Source organism: Eretmochelys imbricata, chromosome 6 (genome assembly GCF_965152235.1).
Source record: "Eretmochelys imbricata isolate rEreImb1 chromosome 6, rEreImb1.hap1, whole genome shotgun sequence".
NCBI lineage: Eukaryota > Metazoa > Chordata > Testudines > Cheloniidae > Eretmochelys > Eretmochelys imbricata.
In genome coordinates, this window is record NC_135577.1 from 67796820 (window position 1) to 67819000 (window position 22181).

A 22181-nucleotide genomic window follows, 5' to 3' on the forward strand; every position below is an offset into this window, starting at 1 on the left:
CAAAGATCCCTCACTAGAAGGCTACCTTGGATATAAGCCTGACCATGGATTCCTGTTCAGCTTGATGGCATTATGAAGGTGCCCAGGCAGAAAATCTTCCAAAGAGGAAGCATGTAGTGACTGCACAGAACTGCTTTACAAATGGATAGTCTGAACGTATCTCAGAAGCCATTCTGTCAAGGAGCTCAGTTACTCGTAAGCATTTTTCTACCTAACATACCAGCAAAAAGTTCCTCTCATTCAAATGAAACTAGAAAAGGAGTACTTGTGGCACCTTAGAGACTAACCAATTTATTTGAGCATAAGCTTTCGTGAGCTACAGCTCACTTCATCGGATGCATACTGTGGAAACTGCAGAAGACATTATATACACAGAGACCATGAAACAATACCTCCTCCCACCCCACTCTCCTGCTGGTAATAGCTTATCTAAAGTGATCACTCTCCTTACAATGTGTATGATAATCAAGTTGGGCCATTTCCAGCACAAATCCAGGTTCTCTCACCCTCCGCCCCCCCCCCCCCCCCCACAAAAACTCACTCTCCTGCTGGTAATAGTCCATCCAAAGTGACCACTCTCTTTACAATGTGTATGAAAATCAAGGTGGGCCATTTCCAGCACAAATCCAGGTTTTCTCACCCCCCCCACCCAAAACACACACACACAAACTCACTCTCCTGCTGGTAATAGCTCATCCAAACTGACCACTCTCCTTACAATGTGTATGATAATCAAGGTGGGCCATTTCCAGCATAAATCCAAGTTTAACCAGAACGTCTGAGGGGGGCTGGGGGTTCCCCTTGTTTTTTCCTACCCCCAGCCCCCCTCAGACGTTCTGGTTAAACTTGGATTTATGCTGGAAATGGCCCACCTTGATTATCATACACATTGTAAGGAGAGTGGTCAGTTTGGATGAGCTATTACCAGCAGGAGAGTGAGTTTGTGTGTGTGTGTTTTGGGGGGGGAAGGGGGGTGAGAAAACCTGGATTTGTGCTGGAAATGGCCCACCTTGATTTTCATACACATTGTAAGGAGAGTGATCACTTTAGATAAGCTATTACCAGCAGGAGAGTGGGGTGGGAGGAGGTATTGTTTCATGGTCTCTGTGTATATAATGTCTTCTGCAGTTTCCACAGTATGCATCCGATGAAGTGAGCTGTAGCTCACGAAAGCTTATGCTCAAATAAATTGGTTAGTCTCTAAGGTGCCACAAGTACTCCTTTTCTTTTTGCGAATACAGACTAACATGGCTGTTACTCTGAAACCTGTTAAATGAAACTGTTCACATGCAGCAGGCGTAATCCTTGCCATATTATTCCCAGTGCAAACATCACAGTAGACTGTGATGAGACTTCACCATGCTCAGAGGCAGAGACCTATCTATCTTGTCCTTTTACCCCATTCTCTCCCCTTCCATGCTACACAAACCCATTATACTAATCATGTTGTGGGCACAGGAAAAAGCTTTAACGAACAGTATATTCCATTTCAAGTAATGCTGCTTCCACTGGAGGATAGCTATGCAAACAAGGCTTAAATAAAGCACCATGACAGGGAACGCCCTGTGCAAGTTGAAAGAGATGGCTTAGTCCATTCCTCACGATGGCACACAAACTCCCGAAGGCCACATGTTTAACTTCAAGTGGGATCAGTTCAGCCCTTGATCTATCTGAGGTAGGTAAACTGAGTGTCTATCATTTATTTGAATTTTTTTCTACTTTAAAATAAAAAGCACCCATTCATCCAACGCTATGAGCAACCTTGACAATCTTTTAAAATATAGCAACAAACAGCCCTTCCTTTTCTCCAGATCAACTCAAATCATCCATTCCTGTATCAAATACAACCAATAAGTACAACTTATATTGTTTCAGGCAGCATACTAGTGAAGGGAGGAGAGCATCTTTTGAATGAGACCTTAAGAGTCAAGGCCCTGTCCAATTTATAGACATTAAAAAACCTCATGGAATATTCCATAATAGTAGAGGTTCTCTCCACATACAGTTCTTAGCCAAACGTCACCCTCCTCTGCTGTGTACTATTGGGCTGCATACCTCAGAGTGGGTTACATTGCAGTGATGCTGTAAGTTAATTTGAAAACTGAGGTGCTGCAGGCTATGTTGCCAGTAGGTCAGTAAAGTGACACTGTTTCCTCATGAAGTCACTGTTGAACCAAACACCCAATCATGATGTTGACAGCATTGCACTGATGCCATAGTCTACTCTCTGATAAACTATGAAAAAGAAGCCCTGGCCCATTGCTATCCCTGAAAATGCCCTGGAGTTTTTCATATAAGCAAAATAAAAAAAATGGCTGGAGTGACCCACCACTGGCATAGGCAGGTGCCACTCTGTTGACTTTGGCTTCTGCCTACTTACCTCAGCCATAACTCTGAGGTAATGTGAGGAGCACAAAAGCTGTAGCATGATTTCTAATGGGAGAAGGAGGAGGAAGAGTGTTATATTACCTTTGTAAAAAGCCATATTAATCCAAGAACATCTTCTGGTATAGCCCTCACCTTCCATCTTGGCCGCAAGAAAAACTCACAGCAGGATTGGTCCCATTTACAGTGAGACAGGAAGGCTGGAGAGAGAACCTAATCCCTCTTAATTATATTTTCATTGATGAGAGATGAGATGATAGTAAAAATGCTCTACAACCTACAGAAACTCATTCTTGATCAGTCCTTAAAAGAGACGTTGCCAACGTAACGTAAATAAATCGCACTTCTGTCTGAACATCCTTTTTTTTAAACCGTGTCACTGGTCACATTTATGCAATATGTACTTTATGGGTACTCTAGTACTCCACACACACATCTGATGAACTGTTTTAATCCAAATCCATAAACCTTTTTTTTTTTTTTTTTTTAAGTATTTTTACTGTTCTTTGGTAAAGGATCCTGTAACCTCACTAAATTCAGCTCAGTTTCAATTCTGATCCAAGCCACTTGGTTTTGCATAGTTAGGATGGAGATTTCATATGAACATAACACCTCATGGGATTTCTGATAATTTTGGGTTCCAAAAAGGCCAGACATCTCATAAAAGCAATTGTTCTCACAGTATTTTGGCATTTCCATTTCTGTATGCAACCTGCAAGTGCAGAGATGAACAAAAGTGGGGGGGGGGGGGGGAAATGAGGGAAGAATTCTCACTTCTGAGATATTTCTCAACAAAAGTGAGGGGGGGGGGGGGAATCAGGGAAGAATTCTCACTTTTGAGATATTTCTCACCCAAAAATCATTCCATTCTGGTCAGTGTTCAGATTGCTTCTTATTTAATCTGAATTTATTTGCTCCTCCCTTATTCTGTAAAGGTTTTATTAACTTGGAAGTGTATTAATTGTTGTTTTTTGAACTAAGAGCTATGTGACTATTTAAAAATAATTCTTGTTCAACTTGTCCAACATACTATGGCACAACTGATGAGTGGATGGGGAGCTAAGCTTGACCTGTCAGAGGACAGAATAACAATCCTTGGCGAAGGTCTGCCCAGATCTTAACTTTTGTGCTTTTCCTACCAGTTTCATGGACATCTAGGGAGAATCCTTGTCTGTGTATGATAAAGTGGCAGTCAAATGGGAATTATATGGAGCCTCCCTATAACAGAATAGAAGAAAGGCTTGTAACTAAAGTTACTGAGGAAAGCAAGGTCTTCTGACTGGGAGTCAGTGTCCCTTCTGGCTTTGATTCCTGGGCAAATCGTGCAACCTACTTCTGCTTTATTTTTCTTTACGTAAGTGGGGATAATACCTACCCACATACCCCTCTGCAAAGCAGTTGGATATCCTGGGGTAAGAAGCATTATTGACAAGTAAAATACAGTACAATTATTGTGAAGTAGGAGGAGTCTCAATTCAAAGGAGTTTGGGGATCTTTGTGCATGGCTCCCAAACCATCATGCCTCTGATGTGTTGGCTTTTTGCCATGTCTTGATGTAAAGTAGAGGAGAAACATTGGGTTCTCAGGAACCCAAGGGAAATAAATTCTGTGCCGTGAAATTAGCATCTGTGTTTTCAGGGTTTATTTAAAAGTGTTTAAAAAAAACTTACTCAGACATTTACAACCATTAGTAGACCCTGATAGTACACAGAGGGGCTGTTAGGGTTATTGTGTGAATGGTCCTCAGATAATAGGATTTCTGAATCAAACAGTCACTTTCAATTCAAGACAAGGTGCTTCAAGGATGTATGGAAAGGGTTTGGACACTTTTACCAACCTCTAGACTCCTCCCAAGTGCCTCAGAGCTTGTAATCTACATCTCCATTGTAGGGGTACTTACAGAACTCTTTGAATGACAGAATCCCATACACAATCACTAGTTAAAATAGAAAGAAAATAATTGGTTGGACTATGATAAAAGTCTTGGAGATGATGTCAAGAATAACAGGCCCCAGAGGAGAGTTTTCCTTTGAACACAAATATGCCCCAGATAACGGAAGCGTCTTTCTTTCCCTCACCCCTACAATCTCCCTCAAAAATGGGTTGAGTGTTTTAAAATCCCACAAGCTAAAGTCCTCATCCACTTCAGTCCCCTGCTAACTCCCAACAAGGGAGCCCGTAAAGCCCAGCAGTCCATCACCTGCATACTCCCCTGCATCTTTGTTTCAACTTCTATAGAAATGTTTTGGGACTGGGGGAGAGGCAGCACGAAAGGGGTTAACATAATCCCAGATGGGCGAGCCTATCCAGAAAACAAAAGGAATCCATGTAACCCGTAGGATGTGAATTGGGGATTGAAGTTCACTTTGTAATGGACAAGTTTCCACATAACTAGCACGACCACCACCAACAGCACACCTAGCAAAGGAACGAATGTGTTTGGAGACCAAACTTTTCTCTATAGCCTCATCTACACAAGGAAATTGTACCATGTAAACTAAATCAGTTTGGTTAAATTGGTGCAATTCCCTTGTGGGAACACTTATTTTGGTTTAGAGGCGCCCTCAATCAATCTGGCTTACATCAATTCCTTACCCATTCACTTTCTAAACCAGCATAGAGAAAGCTATACAATTCTCCTAGGTTCTTATGGAGGGATGCTGTTGGAATAGATATGAGGGAAGCTAGTACTCCCACTGACCGTGTTGTACAGGTTCTTTGGACAGAGAGCTTCTGGAAATCCAGAAACTTTCACCAGAACCAACATCACTGAAATTTATTTGATAAACTGGGATGGAAAAAACCTCACTTGCAGTATGTCTTAAATGAAGTGTGTGATCTGAATTATCCTAATGAAGCCCTGCCTCTGATATGCAGAATGTTTTTGGTACCACAGCATATCAGAGATTATAAAGCTTCAATCCATGATTTGTCTCCCTGGGCCAAATTCATTCTTGGTGGTACTCCAAGGGTGATTGTTTCCTTGGAAACGTGGAACTAAATAACGTTAAAACAAAAAAAAGGGTCGGATGTGGGTTCTAGGCGGAAGCTGCAAAGGCAATACAAGAAGTTCAATTGGAAGCTGAGCTTGGAAGGAAAATAAAAGTGTTGAGATCTCGGGATTTGTTTTGCCGAAGGCCTGAGCTACAGAAAAGCTGCACACATTTTTATCAGCACCGGGAGCACACCAGGTAAAAACCCTTTCTCAGCATATACAAACTGTGAAGTGAACTGGAAAATAACGTTCTTGGGCCTTATAAAAAAGCGCTCCATTTTTCAGTATGTTTAAATGGATGAATAATATCAGCATTACAAGTGGCAGACAGAGCTAAGAGTAGTTTTTGCATTTGGGGTGAATGCCATGAGGTTGGTGGCCATTCTTAGCCCTCGTGGGAGTGTGTTCCAAGCTGCGTATGGCTCCCCGTATAGTTCAGCCTCTCTGTATTGAGCAGTAGTTTCATTGTTCCATTGGAAAGTAGCTGTCAAGGAAGGTTATGGGGGCAGAGATAAAAGGTAGGCCAATCATGTGGAGAGCTTTGAATTCAACATTAGCCCTCCAACACCTTCATTAGTTTCCACTATGAAGTATGAAAAGGGACGCTGAGTAGCTCACCAGCCTCATTCTCTCTGCTCACCTGTTCTCATGAGCTGGCCTGCTCGTCAGCAAGAAGCTGCTCTGCCATTCATGCCAGGACATCCCCAGCCTCTGGCATAGGAAGATATTGCTTCCTGGGCTGAGGGAGAGAGTAGAACTGGACAACTAGAGGAGGTGGTTCCCACTCAGAGGGCTGTCTGGGGGATAAAGGATGGAGACCATCCACAGGAGAAGCAGGGCAGGATTAACTAACTACAAGAAGAGGTCCCAGACCAATCCCTAGAGGCTGCAGACCTTTCTTTATACAGTCCCCACCAGCAGCCTTAGCAAAAGCATGGAGATTAGCCAGTGGCAAGGTTACATCCTGCTGGGAACACAGGCCAGTTTCCTAAGGGTTAAAATGTAAATATTTAAACAAAATGTTTCACATTTAAGTTCTTTGGCCAGCCTACTGCTGTGCCCTGCCATCCAGGAAAGCCAGATTAGATTCCTGTCCCAGTTTTTATGCTCCCTGGAGTAGCAGGCTAATTAAAGAGTCCTTTTCAGTCCTCCTTGGCTAAACACATATCAAGGAGAGAGACTTGGGGTGATCGACAGACCCTCACTGCTGGCTGATGCACAGAGCAGCTCTCCTACTGCATCACACCACCATTTGCTTTTCAGATGAGACACAAGGAGTCTGATTCCCCTCTCACCCACATGTAAATAAAGAGTAACTCCACTGAAGCTACTGACTGGGGACTATACTGTAGATTGTTATACAGTGGTGTAGGGGAGAACCAGGACTACAATGTTGCCAAGTGAACCTTAAACATTTTAAGAAACAGGATTAAAAAAAAAAAATTAAAAAAAAAATCACAGGAATCTCTCACATAGGGCCAAAATTCCACATTCAGTAACTTTGACTTCAATGGAGGATAAACCACTTTAACTGAGAGAAAAGTATGTCTCTATTTCTACAACAATCATGACATTGTGAGAGGTAGGACACCTTTAGATCCAAACTGGTTCAAGACATCTGCAAACTAAAATATAATGCATTATCCCACTGGTACCACAAAATGCCAAACCGAGTTTGGGAGAAACTTGGTGTATTACTACCTAGTTTACAAGGCACAGGTGGTTAGTGACCGCTATTTGGAGTGAAAGGGAGATCTTATATTAAGGGTTAAAAACAATACATCTGCACGTTTGCCCAAGATGACTGGGAAAGAAGCCTGGAGTTACAGTGCTTGCTGATTAGAAGTTCCTGGAACCGAGAAACTGTTTGCTCGATGACGCTATTGCTCTCTGCTAGGGACTATCTATATAACCAATACACAAGCCAGCCGACACACACACACACACACACACACACACACACAGAGCATGAGAGCCACTGATTTTACTTCTACCTCATCCCGAACCTCAATTCCCAGGCATACTTTTACATTTGAGCCTCAGTGCTACAGACAGAAGTTTCTATGCTACAGACATAGTTTCTGTGGTTAATTTCTGGTAGCATTTTCCTATTTAAGTTTGGACCCAACAGCCACTGCATCCAGCAACTGAGATTGGGTTTGATCTAAACAATGCTTTCTACAAAACAACAACTCTGAAACATATGTCACTGGGACAGCCAAGGCCTCTAAGGACTCACCTGAGAGGCTGATCAGAGAGGATGTCATACATGGTACTAGCATCCCAGAGGAGGAACTAGCAAAGGAGCACACACAGCCATTGTGCTTCTTCTCCCACAACATAGGACTGTGGCAATTCCCTGATTAAGAACGAACAGAGATTAAGTCTGTATGCAAATATTTGAACAGCGCACTACATCTGCCCAAACTGAGACATTCAGGTGTTTATACCTCTCCACTATGAAGAGATACAAGGATGGGGTCGGGGGAAAATCTCTATGAACTACTACACCCCCCTTTCTGTTTTCATTTCCATTCTAGGGGGAGAGTCATACACTGAAGCTCGTCTTTCCAGGATGTACTAGCCACCATGCTGAAAAACTACATCATCTTCAAGTTCATCTTCTTCAGTCAGCAGCACTGTAATAACACAGTCACCCATTAAGTGTCTGGTCTGTTCCCAACACATTCCATTCTGCTGGCAGTTTCAGATGCCGAAATGCCAAAGCCACTTTCTCATCCAGAAAATCCACATCCCCAGAAAAATTCAGTTTGGTGTGAAGATGATACAATTCCTTTTCTCACTAGAGTTTGGTAGATTTTCAGAAGGACACACCCTCTTGCTCCCCTTGGATTGCTACATTTATGCAGTGCACAGGTGTGCATGGCACATTATAGCAAAGAAAACAGGCAAGTCTCTGCCCTAAGGAATTTACTATCTAAATAGATATAACAGTAAGACTTGGCCAAAAAACAAAAAAAACAAACAACAAAAAAACCCACACACAACAAACAACAACAAACACAACAACAACAACGGGCAGTGGGAGAAAGCATGGGAAGTTGTAACTTACAATGGTGAAAGATCACAAGATCTGCTCGGTGGTACGTGTGAACTTGTTAGTTCGGTTTCATTCCCCCATACCACTGATTATATTACAAATCTTGATCTAAATTAAATCAATGACTAAACTTCCAGTGACTTCAACAGCACCAGAAATTGGTCCAGCATTCTCTATGAATGCCAGTGTGGAGACCAGCAGAGAAAGGCTAACCGAAAGAAAGGAATATTGAAAGAGGCTTAAAGGAGGGGAGTTAGGTATCATGGCGCACAAGGTCTAGGAAGTTAAGCCACAGGAAAATTCCCAGTCACTTATGGGAAACTAAAGGAGCAACAAGGCAAGCTGAAAACCAGAAGGCACTGATGACAGAGCAGGAGGCAATCAGAGACAAGAGGTCAAATTCTGTTTCTAATCACACCAGTATAAATGCACTGATTTCAATGAAGTTACGCCAGAGGGAGGGCCAGGGTAGAGTTATGCAGGGTTTTGAAGGTGAGAATGAGACATCTGAATCTGATATAGAAGGAGATTGGAAGCCAGTGCTGGGAATCCAGGAGGGGAGAGCATGATACATAGTTGGTTGGAACAATGGGGAGGAAGGAGTGTTGGCAGCCATGGGAGGTGCCACAAAAGAGAGGGAGAGGCCAGGGACTGCTTTAGTGCTAAAGTTGAGGTTAAATGAAAATTTTTAAAAAGGACTTTGAAGCAGAAAACAAAATAGGGAAAAAAATGAACTATTTTAATGAGACTAAAATGATCTTACTATCTTTAAGGTGTCAGCCTTTCCTCTTGAAAGAGAATGTAAATATAGCGGCAAAAGGGAATGTTTACAAATGCAGTTGTGTTGTGCGTAGAGGAATGCAAAATAATTCAGCTGATAACAATGTAAAGGAAAATTCCCCAGATGGGAGGGGAAATGTCATACTAAAGATGCCGGGAACAGGTTGGAGAGGGGCAAAAAACCCCAGCAACGGGAAATATAATCCTAATAGGATCTTAAAAATCATAAACAGAAGATAAGAATCAGCTATGTGTTCTCTTCTCCAAAGAGACCAGAGGGAGTTTCCATGATTCAGTGGAGGCATCAGGGAAGAGACCTCAGCTGCCTCAAGAATCACCATGGGAATTAGCACCATCTGCTACACAAAGCGGGGAAGGAGGAGGGAAGGGGAAAATAGAGCACACTGAAACTTGCTAATAGAAGCCACAGTTCTACAGAGTGAGAGCTGCTCCTGAGAGGCCATCAATGCAGTGACAAGAAAATGGGCAAGCACAGGATTCCTTCAAACATGGAGAACTGAGTTGATACAAATCCTGAATTAAAATAAAATCTTCACAGAAAAAGTCTGTGAAGAGAACGGGCCAGTTTCTCTGCTGGTGTACGTTGGCTCAGCTCCATTAAACTCCATGGAACTACCAAAATTTACTACAGGTGAGAATCTGGCCCGATGATTTTGTTTCCCTGTACTGCTGTATTATGAATTTGGCAGGGTGAGTTTCTTTTTAAAGGATCCAGCCAGCAATAGCACTATTGCAGAGGTTCTCCAGTCTATGTAGGTGTCATGTGAACTACAGGTGCCAGAAAATCAGGACCTGTGGTTCAGACTTCGTTTAACAGAAATAGCACAATGCAAACATGTAGAGCCAAATTTTACTGGCCTTGCTCATGTGAGTAGTCACAGTGATATCAAAAGGAGTGAGGACCACCCCAGACCCCACTCCAACATACTAGCCTTGCTCTTCCAAGTAGTCCTATTGACTTTAATGGAACTATTCACATGAGTAAAGTGACCAAGACTTGCCCCTTAATGCTGAACTTGCTAATGTCACTATCGAGTGCAGCCATTAAAAGCCATCAGTCCAGCAATATAATGTACTCCTGGGGGAATTCTGCACCACTGCGCAATGCAGAATTTTGAAGAAATTAAACATTGTGCGTGCAGAATTTCCTTACCCCCACAGAAATGGGCTGCAGTGCTGCTAGCTGCCACCAGGGGCCACTGGACTCAGCAGAAGACACACCTGGGGGGAGGGAGAGGGAACTAGAGGGTTCCTAGCAGCGGCAGTTCCCAGCATGCCCGGAGGGAAGGAGAGGATGGTACGCAGGAAACACCGTGTAAGCCTGGGACCAAGCATCAAGCTGTTTCTCCTTCTGGATCCCTGGGCTCTGGAAGGGGGACAGGTATGTGGGCTGAGGAGGCCCCCCAGGTGGGCTCTGCGGGGAGGGGTTGTGGGTGTCTCTCAACCTGCTAACACATATAAAAAACTACAAATTGCCTTGTCTTCACTACAATTTCACCTCTTGTTAGTTACCACATGTTAGCTAATTTGAGGTAAAAACACACCCTTTTTCCTAGGGTGACCACCACCTTAAGTCCTTGTCTACACTACCAAATTAGGTCAACGTAAGCTGCCTGATGTCAACATATATGTGCATGTGTCTACAGTTAAATGTGTCTCTCACTGCTGTAAGCGCCCCATTACAGCAATGCATAACACCTTCTCCCTGAGCGGCACTGAGCCATGGTTGACATACTGAGGTTGATGTAGCGCAAAAGTAGACACTGCATTACTTAGCCCCACTGCATTACCACCCCCACGAACATGATACAGTTTTGCGGTGATCTAGAATCCTACTTTCAACAGAGCCAGAAGGGTACCCAGAAGTCACCTACTACAGGACAGGCCCAACAAAGAAAGTAACAGAACGGCACTAGACGTCAACTATAGCCCCCAACTAAAACCTTGCCAGCACATCATCAAGGATCTACAACCTTTCCTGAAGGTCGATCCCTCACTCTCACAGACCTTGGGAGACAGGCCCGTCCTCACTTACAGACAGCCCCTCAACCTGAAGCAAATACTCACCAGCAACCACACACCAAAAACACTAACTGAGGAACCAAACCCTGCAACAAACCCTGGTGCCAACTCTGTCCACATATCTATTCAAGGGACACCACCACAGAACCTAACCACATCAGCCACACCATCAGGGGCTCATTCACCTGCACATCTACCAATGTGATATATGCCATCATGTGCCAGCAATGCCCCTCTGCCATGTACATTGGCCAAACTGGACAGTCTCTATGCAAAAAAATAAATGGACACAAATCTGACATCAAGAATTATAACATTCAAAAACCAGTAAGAGAACATTTCAATCTCCCTCGACACTCAATAACAAACTTAAAAGTGGCAATTCTTCAGCAAAAAAAACTTCAGAAACAGACTCCAAAGAGAAACTGCAGAACTGGAATTAATTTGCAAACTGGACACCATCAAATTAGGCCTGAATAAAGACTGAGAGTCGATGGGTCACTACAAAAACTGATTTTCCCCCTGCTGATACTCACACCTTCTTGTCAACTGTTTGAAATGGGCCACCTTGATTACATTAAACTCATTAGCACTACAAAAGTGATTTTTCCTCCCTTTTTGTCAACTGTTGAGAATAGCCCACTTCCACCTTAATTGAATTGGCTCATTAGCACTGACCCCTCTCCCCCACTTGGTAAGGCAACTCCCATCTTTTCATATGCTGTGTATTTATACCTCTCTACTGTTTTTTCCACTCCATGCATCTGAAGAAGTGGGTTTTAGCCCATGAAAGCTTATGCCCAAATAAATTTGTTAGTCTCTAAGGTGCCCCAAGGACTCCTCGTTGTTTTTGCTGATACAGACTAACACGGCTACCACTCTGAAACCTGCATTACTTATGCCAACAGTGTTCCAGCAGCTGTCCCAGAACGCTCGCCCAGACACCCACTGCTCTGTCCCAGCAGCTGGCCCAGACGCTCACTGCTCTGGTCACAATTGTGAACTCTCCTGCCCAGCGGTCATAGAGACTGGAAGGTCCCCCTCCCAAGCACCAAGAATTTTTGAAATGTCTTTTCTCGATTATCCAGCCTGGCAAGCACACCTAGCAGCTTCTTACTGTTGTGTGCGACTGAGTGAACTGACCATGCTGGTTGCACATTCCAGGCACGTTCTGGCTTGGATTAGACAGGAGACATTGAATCTCCTGGGCCTGGGGGGAGAAGATGCCGTGCAGGCACAGCTACGGACCAGCCATAGAAATGTGGATATCTACAAGCAGATTGCACAGGGGATGCAAGAGAAGGAGAATGACAGGGATCAGCAGCAGTGCTGTGTGAAAGCAAAGGAACTGCAGCAGGCATAGCAGAAGGCCAGGGAGACCAACAGTCAATCTGCTACTGAGTTGCAGACCTGCCACTTTTACAAAGATCTGCATGCCATATTTGGAGGATGTCCCCCCACATCTTGCAGACCACCATTGATACCTCTGAGTAGCCTGAGCTATAGGCCTCTGGTATGAACAATGAAGAGATGGAGGAGGATGGGGGACATCCTGCAACTGGGCAGCGGGGAGGTGTGCTGCGAGCCAGGGCCTGCCTGAGTCTCCACTGCAGACCAGGCAGTCAAGCCAAATGCAGAGGAAGGAACCTCGGGTAAGTGTGTAATTGTATTTCCCATTACACTGATTTACTGATGGCTCCCCCAACTTAACAGTACACAGCTACTGACTTTTCATTAAGTTACTTGTACTAGAAAAGGGAGCAGTACAGCAAAGAAAAGTAGTGTTGTTATCTGCTTTTGATTCCCCTGTAGAGTTCAGCTGGGGGGGGGGCAGGCAGAGCAGTTTGTTTATGTATGCTGGGATGTCTCTTGAATCCTCCTGAGACAGCTCAATGAAACTTTCATGGATGTACTCAGCAGTCCTCTCCCAAAGGTTTGTAGGGATGGCAGCCTTATTTCCCCCTCTGCGGTAGGACACTTTCCCACACCAGTCGGTGATAACTTTGGCAGGCACCCTTGCAGTACAGAGGCTAGCAACATATGGGCCCAGGTGGCTTCAGAATGCCAGCAGCAGCTGCGCTCTCTCTGCTTCTGTTCCCTCGGGAGTGAGGGATCAGCTGAAATCACCACTGCCCATGGAAAATGGTGCCAGTATTCAGTGCCATTACCCTATACAGTGGAGTCACATCATATGCACATTTAACTTATGCAAATTAAACTATATGTGCTCAGCAAAAAAAAATTAAAATAATTTAAATAGTGAGGGCGATTCCGCCCACCATTCCACTCAATGAGCATATGCCCCAGAGTGAGCGTGAGATGGGAGACATGAATCTGCTGTTCCCTCAGTCGATCTCAGTTCCCGCATGCCTCTCATAGCGTGAGTGTGATTTTAGTGTTTAAAGATACGTATTTTTCGTAAAACACGGCCCCTAAACACAAGCCAACTCCTTCATCTGGTGCTTAAACGAAGAAACAGTGATCTGTTCCAACGCTGGAGGAAAAACTGGCTGTGTTGGACTTATTGAGAGACGGTATGTCAGTCTCCAACGTGGCACGTAAATATGGCCGCAACAAATCTAGCATCCGTGCCATCAAGATTAGAGAGAGAGAGAGAGAAATAGCCAGGTATGGGATAAGACTTTAGTGAAGACTGAAAAGGCATTAAACCTATGGCTGGAAGACATGAACGATAAACATGTGCCTATCGATGGCAACACATTGAGAGAAAAGGCTCTTAGCCGCTACGCGCTGTTCAAACCTCCTGCCGAAGAGGGACAGCCTTCTGATGAGAAGGAATTCAAAGCCAGCCAAGGTTGGCTTAACAGTTTTAGGAACAGCTTCAACCTCAAAAACGTGCAGACTACTGAGGAAGCTGCAGCTGCCAATGAAGAGGCAGCAAAAGCCTACCCCGAACCATTACAGAAAATCACAGAAGAAAAGGGCTATCTTCCGGAACAAGTTTTTAATGCTGACGAGACTGGGCTCTTCTGGGAAAAAATGCCCAACTGCACTTACACTTCGAAATCAGAAAGACAAGTCCCTGGCTTCAAAGCAGCTAAAGACCATGTGACTGTGTTGTTTTGTGGCAATGCGGCTGGGCATTTAATAAAGCCGGGCTTGCTCTACAGGGCTGCAAATCCCCGTGCCCTAAAAGGCAAGAACAAAAATCTCCTGCCTGTGTTCTGGCAATCAAATAAAAAGGCTTGGGTGACGGCAGCATTATTTCTGGATTGTTTCCACAAGTTTTTCATTCTGGAGGTCAAGCGGTACCTCGAAGAGAAAGGACTTGACTTTAAAGTGTTGCTGATCATAGACAATGCTCCTGGCCATCCTGAGGCACCCCGGTTTGCGCATAACGACGTTGAAGTCGTCTTTCTCCCCCCACCCCCACCCAATACCACCTCCATCCTCCAACCTCTCAACCAAGGCGTGATTCGCTGTTTCAAGGCCACGTACACGAGGCTTACATTCTCACGGATATGTAGCGCTATGGATGCTGATCCCAATCTTAATATGATGGAGTGTTGGAAGTCCTTCAACATTGCTGATTGTATCACTTATATTAAACTGGCAATGGATGCAATCAAGCTGAAACAGTCAATGCATGTTGGCTAAACCTATGGAAAGAATGTGTGAATGATTTTAAGGGTTTTCTGACCATTGACAAAGAAGTGAAACACATTGTTCAGGTGAGCAGACAAGTAGGTGGTGATGGCTTCATCGATGTTCTTGAGGAAGAAACTGAAGAATTAATTGAGGGCCATAGAGAAACATTGACTAACAAAGAGTTAGAGGAACTGATAAAATCTTCTACAGAAGACGAAGATGACAATGACAAACAGGAAGAGCCAGCAAGTTGGAATCTTCATAAATTTGCTGAAGTGTTCCAAGCAGCGAAACACTTAAATGATTTAATTTGTGGATACGATCCCTCTATGGAACGAAGCCTCAAAATCACACGTCGTATTACGAACGATTTGAGACCGTATCAAGAAATGTTTGAGCAGCTCAAGACACAACAGCGACAGTTGCCAATCACCATGTTTTTCAAGAAAAAACAACCACCAGCAGATGAGCATATGCAATCAACTTCTCGAGCTGAACCAGAGCCAACCACTTCGTCTACGACTCACTCTCCATCCCCCAAGCTCTCAGTCACCTCCGTCTCCTGGATTGACATCAAGCCCTGACGACCCCCCAATAGTGTTGTCAGGGGAAGAGGAAGACTAATCATCGGAGTGTGTACAGCGCCCACCTTCATCGTCTCATCGTTCATCATACGGGCGCTATGAATTATGATGATTATCATTCATCGTCTTTGCATCACCATTGTCATAGTTGTCGTATCACCATTATCATCGTCATCGTAGACTAGCAAGAATATCCAGGATGAATGGTGAGTGGTTAGGTTTACTGTTTTCCTTTTTTATTCTTTCATTATTCTGTCTCTCTCTCTTTTATGTAATTAAAAATACTGTAAAATTATATTTTGCATATGTACTTTTTACTGTATTATGTACTGTACATTACACATATTACTGTAGAGGGTTGTATACACAAAACCATGTACAGTATACTGTACTTTATGAGCGATTTAAGGGATTTTCAAGGGTAATTTTGACTATACGCAAACCTTTAGAACCTAACCTCCACGTAAGATGCGACTCCACTGTACTCATAGTTTCATGCAACCGAGCAATTCCCTCCTCATTTCCCTCATCCATGGTGGGCCATGCTACCCATTGTTAATGGGTGTGAGGCTGTGCACAGGCATTCAGAAGAAGAAGTGTCAGTAAGCACATCTTGTTTAAAAAACTTTAGGGAAACAAGGGAAGGGAGTTCTAAATCTTCACTTTCGCTTTCCATTGTGACTATACTGACAATGGTACTTCTGTGTTTTATCTGCAGCTGCTGTCATTGCAACCTTGAGGGGTTCTCCTCCACAGCCATGGAATGGCTGAGCCAGATAAGGAGGAGAAAGAAAAGGACTTAGGATGTCATGTTTGATGAGATCCTGCAAGCCAGTGCTGCATCAGAACATGAGCAAAGGGCCTGCAGGGTCAACACTTCAGACAGCCTAGAGAAGGAAAGAGTGGAAAGGAGAAAGGCCCAGCAGGAAAAAGGAGGGAGATGCACCAGGACATAATAATAAGGCTTCTCCGGCAGCAAATACAGATGCTGCAGACTCTTGTGGACCTACAGGTTCAACAATCCCAGGTTCACCTCCCTCTTCTGCAGTCCCTGGAGAACTCCATTTCAGCACCTCCCCATCCCCAACATTCCACATAGCATCAGTGGCGTGCTGCCCCACCCCTACCACTCCACGGCGGGGAACATTGGACAGTGGCAGCTTCACACACTGACCTGTGAAAGCTGTGGTTGGTGTATATGTTTAGCTGAAATAGACATGAATGTTCTTTCCCCTTCATAAGTTTTGTTCTATTCATTTATTAAAGTTTTTAATGTATTTGCTTTTAAATTGCACAGATTTTTTTTCCACTGACTATTACAGAATAAAAATTTGGAACATATTTCATCTTTATTAGTTCACAATATATGCTGCAGAGTGCCTAGCAGTTCTGAAAGCAACCAATTACTTATTACTGTACAGCATAACTCATAGGATCGGTGACAATTAGTGTTATAATCATCAGTGTACAGCATGCACCCCAAAAACAGATGCATTGACCATGTAATATTCATAGATGTACACCAAGCACCACACAATTCCTAACAGGCCCCAAAAACAGGCCAGGTACAGCACACCACAACACATTACTGTGGCTCACTCTTAGGGAAGCTTTGCAAGAGCACTCTAAGGGCTTGGCTACACTTCCATTTTATAGCGCTCTAACTTACTGGCTCAGGGGTGTGAAAAATCACCCTCCTGAGCGCAGCAAGTCAGAGCAACTTTAAAGCGCTAGTGTAAACAGGCTCCCAGCACTCGGAGCTAATCCCCTCGTGGAGGTGGATTACCAGGAGCGCTGGGAGAGCTCTCTCCCAGCGCTCGTGCGCGACCACGCTCGCACTTCAAAGCGCTGCCATGGGAGCACTCCCGCGACATCACTTTGAAGTTTCCAGTGTAGCCATGCCCTAAGCCACATAGCCTTTGTGTCTGGCTGTTCAAATTTACCAGGCACCCACTCCACCGCCACCCTCCATCCCAGCGGCAATCTTTCCCCGTATGCTTCACAAATATTATGCAGGAAACAGCAGGCAGTGTTTAACCATTGGGATTTTTTTCCATTGAGATCCAATCTTGTGTGAGTAAACAATGCCAGCGTCCTTTCAGTCTACCAAAAGTGCATTCAGCTGTCATTCTGGTGTTGTTGAAATGGCTGGTGTACAATTTCCTGTGCCAGGAGAGCAAGGGGTAGACTAGGTGCCCCAGGATCACTACTGGCATTTCAACATTCCCAATGATAATCAGACAGTTGGGAAAAAAGTCCTTGCTGTAGCTTTCTGAACAGTCCTGTGTTCTTAAAGATCCAAGTGTCATGCACCTTCCCTGATCAGTCAAGACTGATATCAATGAAGCATCCTCGGATGGATTTTCGAACTCCAAAATCATTTCCCACTGACAACAGCAGTCTGGCATTGCAAGTTCCCACAGTGCAATCGCCACTCGCTTCTCCACTGTCAGTACAGCTCTCAGTTTGGTGTCCCTGCGTTGGATGGCTGGAGCGAGACTGGCACATTGTTCCAGAAATGTAGCCTTGGGCATTCAAAAGTTCTGCAGCCACTGCTCATTAACCCAAACCTGCATTGCAATGCGCTCCCACCAGTCAGTGCTCATTTCTTGGATCAGAAGCAGTGCTTCACCACATACAGCTGCTCTGTGAACACCACAACCTCCTTGAATTGGTTCTCATTATGTCTTGCAGCAACCTGTCCTCCAAGAAATAGCCATGTCCCCCACTGGTTTGGGTCTTCTTACAGTTCTGCAAATACTGGAGGATCATGCATCCTGTATTTTCAATGCTTATGACAATAGTGCAGAGCTGCGCAGCCTCCAGGCTTCTGTCAGAGATGGTGGACAGGGAGAAGGGCCATGCAGTTTGCAGGATTTTGAAAAAAAAGCACAAAAATTATGGGATATTATGGGATGGAGTCAGTTGCACCGGGAAGCTGAGCCCTTGCTCCAAGTCCCCCCCTCCACAACGTATTCTGGCCCCACCACGTATTGCCAAAACTTCTCAAAAGATGCTGCACTGGATGGTGGTGGGTTGCACACTGGGATACCTATCTACGGTGCATTGCAGGTTGACACAAGCATTCCTGATGAGTACATGCGGCGCCGATGCAAGGAGCCGAGTATGCATGTGCATAATCTACTGACTGAGGCAGCTTTATGCCAACATAACTTGCATTGGCCAAAGTGTGTAGGGTAGACATGGCCTCAGTCTGCTGAAGAGAATGAGTGGGTTTCTTCCTTTGGAACACACACTCTGCAATCAGAAATTTTATACGTGAAACTACAGTATTTGATGCACCAGTATGAAATGTCCATTCCTCATTAGGAATTACATGAATCCAATTATACTGGATTTTTCAAATACCAAATACATGATTTTGCTTGGGTATTTGGTGAGTCCTAAATCCAAATACCATGGGAATCTGCAGAGCAGCTCCTGGGAAGTCAGGGCAATTCAGGCATGACCAGTGACCGAGGCAGTACTCTGAGCTGTCAGAGCTGCCACTGCAGGGTGGGCAGTAGAATTTGGGGACTGCACTGGGAGGGAGGACCAATGGAACTGGATGGAGCAACCATTACATTGATCATTGGGGTCTAGGCTGGCACTGCACCAATGGGGACTGACATAGTGGAAGAATGACAAAGATCCTTTGTGCAGAACAAGTGTCCTCCAAATGCACTGTTGGGAGTAATACAGTATAGATAGAAGGTATGTTACAGGCATAATAAGGAGTCCATGCAGTTGCAGTGGGAGCATGTCAAAGTTTCACTGAAGTATCCAAGGCCTCATGATATACAGGACCTGAGAGTTACTGAAGACCAGACCATGGGGCAGTGTCCGGAGATTCAAACATGCCAATCCTTTTGTCATTGTCATGTCATACCCCACACAAGGCAAGCTATTGCAAGGCAACAAGCTGTGTAATCAAATGGTCAAATTCTTGCCTCCTTTCATCAGTGTAGGAAATCAGGAACATTAGTGACTTAGGTTAAAATGAAATCATTCTAAAATCATGTCTAAATACCTCAGAATTTTGGGGAGCTTGCAAACTGAACCCAGATCTAGATCTGAATTTCACACCTGCCCCTCTCTCTATGTGGGGAAAAACAAAGCTCTGATCCAACACCCCTGAAGGAACAGGCTCCAACTGTTGCAGTTAAAGCCCATCTCTAACTCCAGCAAACTGAAAATTACTTGCCTCGTATCAATGCGGTGCACATGTAAACGAGGGAAACAGGATGTGGCAAAACGAACAGAATCATTTAAATTTTATTCTGAATCAATACTCTGCCAGCGTCCATACCGTATATGGAGCACTTCCCCTGCAGGTGCAAGAGGTTTCTGCAGGATCTGCTCTTGCATGCAGCATCCCACAGACTAAAAAACTTTAATAGATGCAACGGTTGATTAGCTGATTTTTTTTTTTCCGGTGAGGGGTGAAGGAAGAAGAGGTGGAGAGGAAGATAAATGAGCCTCAGCTTTTTTCTTTGTAGAGATGCCTCTGAAAGGAGTGGCTGTATAGTTCTGGTGTGGTAATTTAACAAGCTATCTTTAGTCAAACCATAACCAGGTTTAAGTGAAATTTGAGCAGTGTAAGGACTTGATGAATTTCATGTGGGAATAAGCCTATTCTCAGAGTGGGACGGGAGGATTGATTTTAGAGACCCAGACTGCACAGAAGATACAATACATGACAGTGCCAGCAGCTCTAACGCAATGCAGGCCTGTGGTATGACTGCCATCACACTGAATCGTGAGCACTAACACACAAAAAATGGAGACAAAGCTTATAAGATCAGGGGGATGAGGCCAAAAACCATGCATATGGCAACCTAACCGTGCACTGCAAAATACACAGTGGGAGTCACAAATCGCTGCTATAATAGGCAGGCCTGAAGGCATTGTTCATTATACATATTTTCCCCCACCCTCAGCCTCCCCAGCAGAGCAAATATTCAGCAGCTAGTCTGTAAATTAAGCTGTATGTAGGCACTTGACTTCCTTGTGTCTTAACCAAGCATAAGATTGGGCAAAAGCAGGCACCTTTCCTGGAAAAAACCAGCAAGCTTCCATGTGGGGTGAATAATTTAGTGAAAGATAAATACATTATGATGACAACAAAGAGCCCCGCTCCAGTCCAGTTTGGGATTTCTCTTTACTAACACAGGCAAGAAGAGCTAGCTAATAAAATCTGCACATTTCACACTGTTCTTTCATCTTCAGAGAACCATATAAATATGAACTGGTCTTCATCCACACCCTGTGCAATAGGGAAGTAGTATATTGCTATGTCATAGATGGGGATCCTGGAGCATACACCCAAAGCTCATCCTCTCCTTTTTAAGTATAGCTCTTGATGATCAGTGACCTATTATTATTAAGACAGTGCCATCAGAAATGCACACAGCACTTGTGAAGTGAGTTGGGGGTCTCAGTCTCATTTACCGTGGACAAACATCTACATCACTATAAACACTACTACTGGCATTAATTGGCCTCCTTGCTGGCAGTTTCAAGCAGAGAAGCTGAGGACTTTAAGGGCCATGAATATATCACCACACACAATTCTATGTTCATCAAGTTTGTCATCCAGCCTTCTGGCTGGGGAGAATATCTTTCTCTCTCACTCCCGCCAGAGCAGGGTGGGTGGGAGAATCTTACACTACCACTGTTCAGACTAATTCTGCAGATAAACAGAGGACCTAGGCACCAGCAAAAGGAATAAGGAAGAGCATTCCCTTTCCTCCTTCACACCTCCCCCACCCCCATCGCAATACCTTTGCAGGTGTTAGCTCCCACTGAGGTAAGTTTATTACTGACAAGGGACTTCCTCCCCCTCCCAAATCCCAGAGCTCTTTCTTGAATATACTGACAGAGAGGCTGCCACAATGCCCTGGCTACCTGAGATGTGCTTGTGTGCATGCAATGTCTAATAGCCATAGTGCCCCTTCCAGACGATGATAATAATTTGTCCTGCCACAGAGACTTTCAAAGCTCTTTACAAACTCCTATACTGCACCTGAGTTTTATTATCCCCTATTGGGGGCAGGGAGGGGACTGGGTCATAGAGCACTTAAGCAACCTGTCCAAGTCTAATTAGTGAGCAGGGAATATAACCTACACGTCCTGACTCCCCGTGCTAGAATTCTAACTGCCACACACATTCTTTCCTAGCCCTGCACCAGCATATCGCAGCTTTCATTAACATTTCGAGTGAAGGCACATTCTGAATTGTCAAAAGGGTTTTCCTGCCAAATTGACCAGAGAAAGAGGTGGGGAGAGGGGTCTCCCTTTGGCAAATCTTTACATTTGAGCCCCAAGTTTCCAGTTTGCATGATATTCTCAGAACTCAGAGAGGGCAGGGTCCTGGTTGCTTAGCTTTCCAGAGGCATGGTCTAGAAAAGGAGAGGTATCTTCTTACAGAGTTTCTAGGTGTCCTATGATAAGCAGAAAGTATCACATTATCTGCCTTTTCCAGGTGTCATGTGAAGGGGTCAGAGGGCTGCTTCAGTTTAAAAGCCCTGCTTTCATTGGAAGTGTGATCATTAAGGCAACGGAGTTTGTAAGGTGGGGGGAGGGGTGCAAAGAGAAAAAGATAAGGACTTCATGGGTTCCCTTTCAAATTAAAAGTTCCTAGCATTGATCACTGGTATTACACTGTTATCTACCATGCAGTCAACTCAGCCATCAAACTCTTATTTTTTTTCTAGCATTACCT

General features: G+C 44.3%; 1 protein-coding gene across 7 annotated transcripts in view; it reads right to left on the reverse strand.

Annotated features, from left to right (window-relative positions):
• DPF3 (double PHD fingers 3) overlaps positions 1-22181 on the reverse strand; it is a 221991-nt gene that overhangs the window by 163062 nt on the left and 36748 nt on the right. The window contains exon 2 of one of the 7 annotated variants that reach the window (XM_077818755.1): positions 7620-7739. The exons of the other annotated variants lie outside the window; for them this stretch is intronic. Coding sequence (XP_077674881.1) covers positions 7620-7651 — 32 coding nt within the window. The 5' untranslated portion in view covers positions 7652-7739. The remainder of the gene's footprint in view (positions 1-7619; positions 7740-22181) is intronic. 7 annotated transcript variants of the gene reach the window in all.